Genomic DNA, 14,434 nt, shown 5'->3' with positions numbered 1-14,434 from the left:
ATCTCTTTGGATTTCCCTGTTATCCTGACCAGTTCAGCAAAGCTAAGTCCTTGCTTGCTCTTTTCTGTGCTTTCTATGTTTGTTCAGCTTGTCAGTATGAATTAATTCTGTGATGCTTGAAGCTCTGGGAAGCAGATTTACCCTCCACACCTTTAGTCAGGTGTGGAGATTTTTGTGAACTCTGTGTGGATTTTTTGTAGTGTTTTATACTGACCGCACAGCATTGCATCCTGTCCTATCTATCCAGCTAGACTGGCCTCCTATGCTCATCCTAGTTTCATTCTGTGTATGTCTTTTCCCTCTCCACTCACAGTCATTACTTGTGGGGGGCTATCTATCCTTTGGGGATTTTCTCTGAGGCAAGATAGTTTTCCTGTTTCTATCTTTAGGGGTAGTAAGTTCTCAGGCTGTGATGAGGTGCCTAGGGAGTGTTAGGAGCATCCCACGGCTACTTCTAGTGTTGTGTTGAGCTTAGGGACTGCGGTCAGTACAGATACCACTTCCTTCAGAGCTCGTTCCATGTTGCTCCTAAACCACCAGATCATAACAGGCATCGTGATCTTCAGCCCGGATTGGGGAAGTCAACTTCAGAAGGTCCAGGCGGTATTGGATGCTCTGAAGAAGGCAGGGTTTACCATAAACCCAAAGAAGTGTGCACTGGGGAAAGAAGAGGCAAAATACATGGGCTATATCGTCGGCAGTGAAACCACAAATAGAAAAGGTAGAGGAAAGACAAAAACAACCATAGAGCAGGTGGAAGGTTGTCCACTTTATTTCCACCCCAGGGTGTGGTCTGGGGCTTAAGGACCTGGTCTCCAGAGGAACACTCCAGAGAAGTGTGGGGTTTGTGCTAAAACACCTCAACCGTGGACCTTGCTAGCCCTGAGCGGGCTGATCCCGCTAGTAGAAGGGCTGTGCTTTGTACTACCATCTTGTTTTGTGTTGCTGTTTTTGTCCAGAGGGTTGTGTTTACTTTTTCCTTCAGCTTGGCTTATGGTGCACCTAATAAACCAAGGACATTCTTAAAGAGACAGTGTTCCCTTCTCTACCTCTATGTACAGCTGAGTGAGCCGATCTACCACAGCGTGAACCAGAAGTCTCTTTTACAATGAAAGCCTATGGAACCTCATTCTGAGGCTCCAGAGACTTACATTGGAAAAATCACTTCTGGGTCACACAGAGTGCAGGGTGACCGAAGAGTCTGCAGAGCTGTGACATCTCTGAGAAGAGGAGAAGAACGGCGCTGGATACCGGAGATAGTGGCAGTAAGTGAGTATATTAATACTCACACTCTATTACATGCATACTTACAGTATGTTTCATGCTCTGTTACATTAAATGAATAAAAAAACATAATGGCAGTGCTTCTTTAGAGTTAATATTGATAAATTCCCTTATTTATTTAGTCATTAGTTCATAAATTGCAGCCATTCACGTAAAGTCTTTAACCATATCATAAAAATATATTTAATGACAAATGCACATATTTATTTTTCTTACTTATATACAGTAATAGTAATATGTTCTGCAGCACTTTACAGACATTATCATAGCATCAGAGGCCATTGTAGCTTCTAAGATCTATGTAATTTTTATATTCAGGCTTTAGAAAATTCTGCAAATGCTGCAGACACACGAAACTAAAAGAAAATGTTGCTTCTCACAAGTTATAATTCAGCAGATATGTATATACTTACAATTCCAGACTCATGTTTGGGTTTCACTACAATTGATGTCTTTTCTTTCTTTTGCTTATACACGTCTTCTGCTTCTTTCAACCTGAAAAAAGAAGTTACACTTAAATCTACAATTCTGTAGAAATCAAGCAAAGATTCATGTGTCATGCCGCATATACACTGTGACTTATTGGGGGTGGGGGGATAGAAGAACATGACAACTTAGATGTAAAATCATATACATTAAAATTCATAAACAATCAATACAGTCCTGAGATGCAAAGGAGGCACCGTGAATTTGAGAGGCATTTGGTCTAGTATTTGTGGGGTATGTACAATTAAGGACTGGTCTGGTTAGAATGTTGGGACCACACTATCACATTTTGCATTTTTATAGCATAGTATTCAATGAGGAGGATCAGCTAGACTAGGTAAGTGTCAGAGTGTAGTTTGCAGATCATATAGAGGACCCTTAAAGAGAATCTGTCCTCAGATGTTTGCTACCTTATATGAGAACACCATGACGTAGACAAAGAGACCTTGAACCCAACCATGTATCACGTACTAGGTGTGGCAATTGTTACACAATAAGGCCGGGATCACACATGCGAGAAATATGTCCGAGTCTCACATGGTAATACCTGGCATTGCCGCCGTCACTCAGGAGCAGAGAGTGCGGCCGCATATCAATATATGCGGCCTCACGCTCCGCTCCTGAGTGATGGCGGCAATGCCGGGTATTATCATGCGAGACTCGGACGTATTTCTCGCATGTGTGATCCCGGCCTAAGAGTTTTTAGATTTAGCAAAGCAGCAGAGCTGAGAAAGCTAGCCTCGCCCACACCAGGCTGTCTGTGTACATAGCCATAGAACTTGAGCTGCTGGTCAGAGGAGGGGGTAGAGTTGGACCAGGGCTCACAGCTGCTGTAGCTGATTTTATCTAAACAGTAAGATTTTACATATTTTGAATCATTTGTATGAAATATATATTTTTTTTAATTATTGCAAATTTTTAAAAAAGGATTTTAAATAACTTACCTTTCTTGCAAAATTAGCCTATTTTCCTTTTTCCAGCAATCTTTAAAATCAGTGCTAAATTCATGCCAAGTACAAAAGAAAGAGCTTGGCGATACCTCCTTTTCACCTATCTTTGACTTTACACAAAAATAGGCTGCAGTATCAAGAAATCTGTAAACCAGCAATATATTTAAATGTTAGCAAGCAAGGGTAAAGTAAGAAAGTATGAAGAAGGAATTGCAATGTCAACTGATGCCATATGACTTAACAATATTTACACTTTGAAATTGAATTGAATTGAAATTGTGAATTTAACTGAATATATGGTAAAATCAGCACCCCAAAAGAGGAGATACATTCTCAAAGAAATATTCATAATACATTATGGAACTAAATATCGGTTACAAAAATTGTAGACTGGTCAACTCTGGAGAGGATGTCCAAGAGAAAATTTATTATGGAATAGGTTAACCTGCTCTCTTGTAGGTTTATAACCCCTTCCTACCATCTGTAATTGTCATGTAGGGTGCAGATATATGGAGTGGTCTCAGATGCCATCCATCTCTAATTGATGTGATCAGAGAAAGCATAATATCGGTATGGAATCAAATAGGGATTAATTTGCAACCCTTAGAAGTACGGTACCTTTCCTTCTAGTTGGTTATGGCTAGTTCCTTCTCTCCTCAAAAGGACCTTTCTCCTCAAACATCAAGAAGAACTCCCCATCCCAAGCTGGTTGCCATGAGTTCTCATGAATTAGTATTAGTGATGAGCAAGTATACTCGTTACTCGGGTTTTCCCGAGCACGCTCGGATGTTCTCCGAACATTTGTAACTGCTCGGAGATTTAGTTTTCCTTGCCTCAGCTGCATGATTTACAGCTGATAGCTTGTATACATGTGGGGATTCCCTAGCAACCCCCACAGGTACTCAGGCTGGCTAGCAGCTGTAAATGATGCAGCTGAGTCAACAAAAACTAAATCTGCGAGCAGTTACAAATACTTGGAGATCACCCCAGCATGTTCGGGAAAACTCGAGCAACGAGTACACTCGCTCATCGCTATTCAGTATTGTACACTTGAAGGGGGTACACTGGTTACAGTCTAATAAGGACAAAGCCATCCACATCCAGTTATTAGAATGGATGCATAATCACAAATCTATTCTAATATCTAGCCTACAGAGTGTGCATGTTACAGCATCAAGTATCCTACAGAGCGCAGTATTGAGTTTGTATAGCAATGGTCAGGCTTGTCCGATAAAAAAAGGGATAGGGTTGGGTAGGCTGTTCATTAGCTTTTGAGGGGATGAATACAGTTATAAAAGGTAGGCGCTACAATTTAATGACATATGAAATGGACTGTCACGCCATTCTGTCTTTATCTGGTGTTCGTCGTGACAATGCATGTCTTTGCTTTAACCCTTTGCTCTCTTCCCCCAGCTGCGTAGCCGTACATGGGTGGTTAGGTCTTTGCTCTGCTGCAAGACCATACACATGTGCGGTCCCTGGTTGCCACTGTGGAAGCTGTCGCAGGTTGCGAGGTCATTTGCAGCTGATGCATGACTTTCCACGTGTGTCTGGGCATGCAGTCGCTGCCAGGTGCCCTTAGCCTCAGTTCCTGCACTGATTGTGCTGTAATGGTTTCTGTTTGTGCTAAGGGCGTGCACGGCCACACCTCCTCTGCTTTTATCAGGATTAGTGTGTGTACTTGAAATGCTGTCCCTAGCCAATTGCTGAGGGGCAGCTCCTATATAAAGTTCCTCTGCCCTATGGGCAGGGCCTGAGCTTCTATCACGGTAAGCTGCAGCCACTGCTGAGGTCCAGTCCATATACGCCCCCACAATGACCGAACACGATGGCGTGGGGCGCGCGTCCCCCGAGGTTGCATGCCCAGACACACGTGGAAAGTCATGCACCAGCTGCAAATGACCTCGCAACCCGCGGACAGCCTCCACAGGCCTAATGCAGTGTTGTTTTCAACAACTACTAAATGAGAGCATGAAGATTGAAGCAATGGAGAGGCAACCTGGGGAACACCTTGGAGTGGAACACAACGTCTCTACACCCCAGACCCAACTTGTAAGCCTAATGCAGTGTTGTTTTCAACAACTACTAAATGAGAGCATGAAGATTGAAGCAATGGCGAGGAAACCTGGGGAACACCTTGGAGTGGAAGACACCGTTAGTAGGCCGTAGCGAAGTAGTAGCCCCAATGCAGTTGTCAAATTCCTATAGGCTGAAAACCAGACTATTGACGCTCAGCTTTTTTAAAAGGAGGACAGCTGTATTGAGTGGCGCAGAGAGACACAGGTAGTAGGCCTTAAACAAAAAAATTGCCTCAATGCAGTTTAAAAAAGGTTCCAGGGGTACACGGGCAGCAGTAGACAGGACACTGGAGGACTAGTGGAACGAGGGACCGCAGACAGGTGTAGTAGGCCTAACATAATAAAATTTGGCTGTAGGCACTTTAAAATTGGTTCCAGGGGTACACGGGCAGCAGTGGACAGGTCACTGGAGGACTAGTGGAAGGAGGGACCTCAGACAGGCGTAGTAGGCCTTACATAACAAAATTTGGCTGTAGGCACTTTTAAATTGGTTCCAGGGGTACACGGGCAGCAGTGGTCTGGTCAGTGGAGGACTAGTGGAAGGAGGGACCGCAGACAGGCGTAGTAGGCCTAACATAACAAAATTTGGCTGTAGTCACTTGCAATTCTCTTGCAGGGGTACACAGGCAGCATTGGTGTCAGCGGAGGCCGATTGTAATGAGTGTCTGCCAGTTAGTACTCCAAAAAAATAAATAGATGTTAATCTCTCGCATTACAGCAAAACCAAAACACAAAAGGGTGGAATACTTTGGTACAGGGGTGGGCTCCTCTACTGAGTTTTAGACCTAGTAATTTGGCGCTAATTATTTACTGGTGTAAATATAGGACACTGCCCCTGACTATGTTAAGTACCATCATACATGTCAACACAATGGTATTGTCAGTGCCAGGCATTGAATGATGTCAGCGCATAGACTAAACATTGGCGGAACTGTGAGAGATAATTGTGCAAGTGGTAGAGCAATGTTTGAGCTGGGGGGGGACTCTCTTGTGGCTGACGGTACAGGCCCAGGGCCCCTCATGTTACAACAGTGTGTCTGACGTTGGGTGCGCACCACCACCGCCAGAGACACTTTATTGTACTATGAGGGACCCAGTGGCAGTGCCGTCGACCAAAAGCGGGCACACCCACCTCTTCAGACAAACGGCACTCTCACGGGTGCTTGCGCCAAGTGGCGAGACCACGGCCCCGTGGGGGGAGTTTGGCCATTTAGGGAGGTGTAAACATGTCGTATGCTGGACAATCAGCTGCTGCAAATTACGCGATTGGAAAAGTCAGTCAGAGTGGTCCACAAGCAAGACCTTTTCATAGGAAAGCTAGGTGTCAGCCGGGCAAGGTGGGGCAAAAGAATTCGAAATCCAGTTGTGGTTCATTTTAATGAAGGCTAGATCATCAACATTTTGGGTAGCCAGACGAGTCCTTTTTTCGGTTAATATTGAACCTGCAGCACTGAATACTCTTTCTGATAGGACACTAGCTGCCGGGCAAGCAAGCTCCTGCAATGCATATTCTGCCAATTCTGGCCAGGTGTCTATTTTGGATGCCCAGTAATCAAATGGGAATGACGGTTGAGGGAGAACATCGATAAGGGATGAAAAATAGTTAGTAACCATACTGGACAAATGTTGTCTCCCGTCACTTTGAATTGATGCTGCAGTACCTGTCCTGTCTGCGGTCATAGCAAAATCACTCCACAACCTGGTCAGAAAACCCCTCTGTCCAACGCCACTTCTGATTTCTGCACCTCTAACACCTCTGGTCTGCTGCCCCCTGCAGCTCGTGTGAGAACGATCACGGGCGCTGTGTGATGGGAATGCCTGAAGAAAACAGTCAACAAGAGTTGATTGTTTGGTTGCTAATATTAGTTCCAAGTTCTCATGTGGCATAATATTTTGCAATTTGCCTTTATAGCGAGGATCAAGGAGGCAGGCGGCCAACCAGTAATCGTCATCGTTCATCATTTTAGTAATGCGTGTGTCCCTTTTTTCAGGATACGTAAGGCATAATCCGCCATGTGGGCCAAAGTTCCAGTTGTCAAATCTGCGGTTGTGCTGGGTTGAGGGGCTGTTTCAGGCAAATCTACGTCACTTGTGTCCCTCAAAAAACCAGAACCCTCCTTGCCACGCCACCAATTTCCAGTGGCCCCGGAAAAGCTTCCTCATTAAAAAAATACTCATCCCCATCATCCTCCTCGTCCTCCTCCTCCTGTTCGCCCGCTACCTCGTCCTGTACACTGCCCTGAGCAGACAATGGCTGACTGTCATCAAGGCTTTCCTCTTCCTCTGCTGCAGACGCCTGCTCCTTTATGTGCGTCAAACTTTGCATCAGCAGACGCATTAGGGGGATGCTCATACTTATTATGGCACTGTCTGCACTAACCAGCCGTGTGCATTCCTCAAAACCCTGAAGGACTTGACACATGTCTTGTATCTTCGACCACTGCACACCTGACAACTCCATGTCTGCCATCCTACTGCCTGCCCGTGTATGTGTATCCTCCCACAAATACATAACAGCACGCCTCTGTTCGCACAGTCTCTGAAGCATGTGCAGTGTTGAGTTCCACCTTGTTGCAACGTCTATGATTAGGCGATGCTGGGGAAGGTTCATAGACCGCTGATAGGTCTGCATACGGCTGGAGTGTACGGGCGAACGGCGGATATGCGAGCAAAGTCCGCACACTTTGAGGAGCAGGTCGGATAACACCGGATAACTTTTCAGGTTTAAGGTGTGAGCCAGGCAAGGAATGTGTTTCAGTTGGGAAAGGGAGATGGCAGCCATGAAATTTCTTCCGTTATCACTCACTACCTTGCCTGCCTCAAGATCTACAGTGCCCAGCCACGACTGCATTTCTTTCTGCAAGAACTCGGACAGAACTTCCGCGGTGTGTCTGTTGTCGCCCAAACACTTCATAGCCAATACAGCCTGCTGACGCTTGCCAGTAGCTGCCCCATAATGGGACAACTGGTGTGCAACAGTGGCAGCTGCAGATGGAGTGGTTGGGCGACTGTGGTCTGTGGACGAGCTCTCGCTTCTGCAGGAGGACGAGGAGGAGGAGGAGGGGGTGCGAACGGCTACAGCCAACTGTTTCCTAGACCGTGGGCTAGGCAGAACTGTCCCAAAATTGCTGTCCCCTGTGGACCCTGTATCCACCACATTCACCCAGTGTGCCGTGATGTGCGCTCTTTAACATGCTGGTGGAGGGCTGGGATGGCTTTTCTCGAAAAGAAGTGTCGACTGGGTAGCTCGTAGCGTGGTACAGCGTAGTCCATCAGGGCTTTGAAAGCTTTGCTTTCAACTAACCGGTAGGGCATCATCTCTAACGAGATTAGTCTAGCTATGTGGGCGTTCAAACCCTGTGTACGCGGATGCGAGGCTAAGTACTTCCTTTTTCTAACCAGAGTCTCATGTAGGGTGAGCTGGACTGGAGAGCTGGAGATCGTGGAAGTAGCAGGGGTGCCGGTGGACATGGCAGACTGAGAGACGGTTGGAGACGGTATTGTTGCCGCCGGTGCCCTACATGCAGTGTTTCCTACTATGAAACTGGTGATTCCCTGACCCTGACTGCTTTGGCCTGGCAAAGAAACCTGCACAGATACTGCAGGTGGTGCGGAAAATGGTGGCCTTACAGTGACAGAAGGGATGTAGCGTTGCTGACTAGCTTCATTGGCCGAGGGTGCTACAACCTTAAGGAACGTTTGGTAGTTAGTCCAGGCTTGCAAATGCATGGTGGTTAAATGTCTATGCATGCAACTTGTATTTAGACTTTTCAGATTCTGACCTCTGCTTAAGGTAGTTGAACATTTTTAACAGATGACTTTGCGCTGATCAATTGGATGTTGTTTAAAAAAAATGCCAGACGCACTCTTTCTAGCATCGGATCCCTTTTCAGGCATTGCAGACTGAGCTTTAACCGGATGGCCACGCTGTCCTCCAACAGGTTTTGGCTTTGCCACGCGTTTTGGGCCAGATACGGGCCCGGCAGATGGAACCTGTTGTGATGTTGATGCCTGCTGCGGCCCCTCCTCCTCCGCTTCAGAACTACTGCCGCCTGCACCCTGTTCCCCCAATGGCTGCCAATCGGGGTCAACAACTGGGTCATCTATAACCTCCTCTTCTAGCTCGTGTGCAACTTCGTCTGTGTCACCGTGTAAGTCGGTGGTATAGCGTTTGTGACGGGGCACCATAGTCTCATCAGGGTCTGATTCTGGATCAGTACCCTGCGAGGGCAATGTTGTGGTCTGAGTCAAAGGACCAGCATAGTAGTCTGGCTGTGGCTGTGCATCAGTGCACTCCATGTCAGATTCAACTTGTAATGGGCATGGCCTGTTAACTGTTTCACTTTCTAAGCCAGGGATGGTATGTGTAAATAGCTTCATAGAGTAACCCGTTGTGTCGCCTGCTGCATCCTTCTCTGTTGCTGTTTTTGCTGAAGAGGACAAGGAAGCGACTTGTCCCTGACCGTGAACATCCACTAACGACGCGCTGCTTTTACATTTAGCAGTTTCAGAAGAGGAGGCAAAAGAGCTAGAGGCTGAGTCAGCAAGGTAAGCCAAAACTTGCTCTTGCTGCTCCGGCTTTAAAAGCGCCTACTCCCAGAAAAGGGAGCGTTCGAGGCCTTGTGTAGCCAGACGACGAACCTGGCTCCACAGCTCCAGACTTAGGTGCAATATTGTTTTTCCCACGACCACCCGATGCTCCACTACCACTACCATCATTACCAGCTGGCAATGAACGCCCACGGCCACGACCTCTTCCACCAGACTTCCTCATTGTTTTAAAAACGTCACCAAACTAACGGTATTTGTTACTGTCAAACAGCTTACAAGGTGAACTCTAACTTCTGTATGATTTAGATATCCCTTTATAGGTGGGTGAGACCGCAAGGAAAATCAGGCACAATGTTACACACTCTGTTTTCTGTGGCACCAAATGAGAGAGATGCCACACACGCAGGACTGTAACTCAAGCACAAAGGCCGATATTAATCTCCCACTGTTTCTTTTGGTCAGGGAGAATTTAGATACCAAATTAAAAAAAAAAAAACACTAGGCTTTCTATGGCCCACTATTTAAGAGAGATGGCACACTCAGGACTGGCACACAAGCAGAAAGGCCAATATTAATCTCCCACTGTTTTTTTTTTTTCAGGGAGAATTTAGATACCAAATTTAAAAAAAAATAGGCTTTCTATGGCCCACTAGTTAAGAGAGATGGCACACTCAGGACTGGCACACAAGCAGAAAGGCCAATATTAATCTCCCACTGTTTTTTTTTTCAGGGAGAATTTAGATACCAAATTTAAAAAAAAAACACTAGGCTTTCTATGGCCCACTATTTAAGAGAGATGGCACACTCAGGACTGGCACACAAGCAGAAAGGCCAATATTTATCTCCAACTGTTTTTTTAAATTTTTTAGGGAGAAGTTAGAAACCAAATTTAAAAAAAAAACACTAGGCTTTCTATGGCCCACTATTTAAGAGTGATGGCACACTCAGGACTTGCACACAAGCAGAAAGGCCAATATTAATCTCCCACTGTTTTTTTTATTTTTTCAGGGAGAATTTAGATACCAAATTAAAAAAAAAAAAACACTAGGCTTTCTATGGCCCACTATTTAAGAGATATGGCACACTCAGGACTGGCACACAAGCAGAAAGGGCAATATTAATCTGCCACTTTTTTTTTCATTTTTTCAGGGAGAATTTAGATACTAAATTTTTTTTAAAAAACACTAGGCTTTCTATGGCCCACTATTTAAGAGAGATGGCACACTCAGGACTGGCACACAAGCAGAAAGGGCAATATTAATCTCCCACTTTTTTTTTTCATTTTTTCAGGGAGAATTTAGATACCAAATTTTTTTTAAAAAACACTAGGCTTTCTATGGCCCACTATTTAAGAGAGATGGCACACACAGGGATGGCACTCTAGCAGAAATGCCAATCTTAATCTCCCACAACTTGTTTTTTTAGGGAGAATTATAAAAAAAAAAAAAAAAAAAGGGACTGTCCTACAATTATTATCTCCCTGCAGTAATCTCAGTCAGGTATGGCAGGCAGCAATAAGAAGGAGTGGACTGCTGCACAAATTAAATCAAAAGTGTGGACAAACAAAAAAGATAGCTGTGCAGAAAGGAAGGAACAACAGGATTTGTGCTTTGAAAAAAGCAGTTGGTTTGCACAGCGGCATACACACAGCAATGCAGCTATCAGGGAGCCTTCTAGGGCAGCCCAATGAGCTACAGCGCTGAGGAAAAAAAATGTAGCCTCCACTGTCCCTGCAAACAAAAGGTGGTGTTGGACAGTGGAAATCGCTACAGCACAAGCGGTTTGGTGGTTATTGGACCCTGCCTAACGCTATCCCTGCTTCTGACGAAGCGGCAGCAACCTCTCCCTATGCTCAGATCAGCAGCAGTAAGATGGCGGTCGGCGGGAACGCCTCTTTATAGCCCCTGTGACGCCGCAGACAGCAAGCCAATCACTGCAATGCCCTTCTCTAAGATGGTGGGGACCAGGACCTATGTCATCACGCTGCCCACACTCTGCGTCCACCTTCATTGGCTGAGAAATGGCGCTTTTCGCGTCATTGAAACGTGACTTTGGCGCGAAAGTCGCGTACCGCATGGCCGACCCCACACAGGGGTCGGGTCGGGTTTCGTGAAACCCGACTGTGCCAAAAGTCGGCGACTTTTGAAAATGAACGATCCTTTTCGCTCAACCCTATTGCTCACAATATAAATTTCCGACCACTGTGTCTTTGGAGTGTGGGAGGAAACTGGAGTACCAGGAGGAAACCCCCGCAAACATGGGGAGAACATACAAACTCCTTGCATCTATTGTTCTGGGTAGACCTCAATGCTGCAAAACCATAATGCTAAACGATGGGACACAATGCTCATCGGTCTGGTACTGTGATGTTATGGAGATGAAGGACAGCTGTCACTGCTCTCAATAATATAATATAGAAATGTTAAGTACTGTCATGCATAGTTTATTGCACTTCCTCTCTGTGGGGCTGGAGAAGAATAAGCAGCTGGAAAGGTTTACAGCTGGCCAGCCCAGATGGTGGTGGGAGGTTTTTTTTATGAGAATGAAGAGCCAGCAGTCAGAAGTGAATGGTGAAAGAGGGAGATAAGTGTTTAGTGGCAAGCTGGATGTGGGAGCAAGGAGAATAGTTTTGTGCTAGAAAGCCTGCAACATTAACTGTATTTGGATCTTAATATGGCCAGAACATCCTGAATGCCTAGAAAGTGAAAAAAACAGAGAGCTCAGCTATGATGGTTATAGCCTGAAGCCCAAAATGTAGAGTTGTGGGAACCCTGGACAGCACTGGAGAAATTGAGCAGAAGAAGCAATGTGCAGGCCAAACCTGGGTACTGTACAAAAATGGGCTGTGCTTGATGAAGGGCAGATAGTATTCTACTCATGTTTGCCATACTGCTGAACTGCTGCTAACAGGTGATGTGCCGCCACATGAATTGTACCTCTCTGTAAAACAGCAGATGTAAACGTTAAGCTTTCTATACCGCCCATCCGGCCCTGACTGACAGACCTGGCTCTCAGTCAGTGTTGGGTCGTGGTTACTGTGACTGAAGCCACAGCATCCGTACCTCTATGACTGAAAGCTGGAGCCTGCCAATAAAATTCATTTCCTCCCGTTGGCTATGCTTTCAGTGCCAAGTGGCTTTAGAATGATATTAACCTGTAGATTAACCCCATATACAGTGGAGCAAAAAAGTATTTAGTCAGTCAGCAATAGTGCAAGTTCCACCACTTAAAAAGATGAGAGGCGTCTGTAATTTACATCATAGGTAGACCTCAACTATGGGAGACAAACTGAGAAAAAAAAAATCCAGAAAATCACATTGTCTGTTTTTTTAACATTTTATTTGCATATTATGGTGGAAAATAAGTATTTGGTCAGAAACAAAATTTCATCTCAATACTTTGTAATATATCCTTTGTTGGCAATGACAGAGGTCAAACGTTTTCTGTAAGTCTTCACAAGGTTGCCACACACTGTTTTTGGTATGTTGGCTCATTCCTCCATGCAGATCTCCTCTAGAGCAGTGATGTTTTTGGCTTTTTGCTTGGCAACACGGACTTTCAACTCCCTCCAAAGGTTTTCTATAGGGTTGAGATCTGGAGACTGGCTAGGCCACTCCAGGACCTTGAAATGCTTCTTACAAAGCCACTCCTTCGTTGCCCTGGCGGTGTGCTTTGGATCATTGTCATGTTGAAAGACCCAGCCACGTTTCATCTTCAATGCCCTTGCTGATGGAAGGAGGTTTGCACTCAAAATCTCACGATACATGGCCCCATTCATTCTTTCATGTACCCGGATCAGTCGTCCTGGCCCCTTTGCAGAGAAACAGCCCCAAAGCATGATGTTTCCACCACCATGCTTTACAGTAAGTATGGTGTTTGATGGATGCAACTCAGTATTCTTTTTCCTCCAAACACGACAAGTTGTGTTTCTACCAAAACAGTTCCAGTTTGGTTTCATCAGACCATAGGACAGTCTCCCAAAACTCCTCTGGATCATCCAAATGCTCTCTAGCAAACTTCAGACGGGCCCGGACATGTACTGGCTTAAGCAGTGGGACACGTCTGGCACTGCAGGATCTGAGTCCATGGTGGCGTAGTGTGTTACTTATGGTAGGCCTTGTTACATTGGTCCCAGCTCTCTGCAGTTCATTCACTAGGTCCCCCGCGTGGTTCTGGGATTTTTGCTCACCGTTCTTGTGATCATTCTGACCCCACGGGGTGGGATTTTGAGTGGAGCCCCAGATCGAGGGAGATTATCAGTGGTCTTGTATGTCTTCCATTTTCTAATTATTGCTCCCACTGTTGATTTCTTCACTCCAAGCTGGTTGGCTATTGCAGATTCAGTCTTCCCAGCCTGGTGCAGGGCTACAATTTTGTTTCTGGTGTCCTTTGACAGCTCTTTGGTCTTCACCATAGTGGAGTTTGGAGTCAGACTGTTTGAGGGTGTGCACAGGTGTCTTTTTATACTGATAACAAGTTTAAACAGGTGCCATTACTACAGGTAATGAGTGGAGGAAAGAGCAGACTCTTAAAGAAGAAGTTACAGGTCTGTGAGAGCCAGAAATCTTGATTGTTTGTTTCTGACCAAGTACTTATTTTCCACCATAATATGCAAAAAAAATGATAAAAAAACAGACAATGTGATTTTCTGGATTTTTTTTTCTCAGTTTGTCTCCCATAGTTGAGGTCTACCTATATGATGTAAATTACAGACGCCTCTCATCTTTTTAAGTGGTGGAACTTACAGTATTGCTGACTGACTAAATACTTTTTTGCCCCACTGTATGCACGCTAATAGCATTTTGTTTTACTTCACAAGTTCCCTTTGACATCAGTCACACACCCAGAAAAGCCTGTTTCCCTCGTGTCACATGTGACTGACAACATTTAATAAATATGTGAGATTAAGCTAGAGTATCAGCGCCGACATGGGAAAAAGACAGATGATATGATAGTGTTAAATATAAACTCACATTCTGGAGACCTGAGTGGTCTGATGGAATTAACAGGATTGCAGGGGGCAGTGAAGCTACACCTGAACGGTGGGTGGCTTCTTGTGCCTATGGGCACTTTGGTAAGTAAACA

At 45.2% G+C, this 14,434-nt stretch overlaps 1 protein-coding gene across 1 annotated transcript in view; it reads right to left on the bottom strand.

The window, feature by feature from the left end:
• Positions 1-14,434, bottom strand: part of FMN2 (formin 2) — a 528,461-nt gene that overhangs the window by 37,826 nt on the left and 476,201 nt on the right. The window contains exons 16-17 of the mRNA XM_069769445.1: positions 2,715-2,864; positions 1,698-1,779 (exon numbers count right to left, since the gene is read on the bottom strand). Coding sequence (XP_069625546.1) covers positions 1,698-1,779; positions 2,715-2,864 — 232 coding nt within the window. The remainder of the gene's footprint in view (positions 1-1,697; positions 1,780-2,714; positions 2,865-14,434) is intronic.

Source organism: Ranitomeya imitator, chromosome 5 (assembly GCF_032444005.1).
Source record: "Ranitomeya imitator isolate aRanImi1 chromosome 5, aRanImi1.pri, whole genome shotgun sequence".
NCBI lineage: Eukaryota > Metazoa > Chordata > Amphibia > Anura > Dendrobatidae > Ranitomeya > Ranitomeya imitator.
Note: the sequence above shows the minus strand (reverse complement) of the source record. Positions and strands in the feature narration are given on the sequence as shown.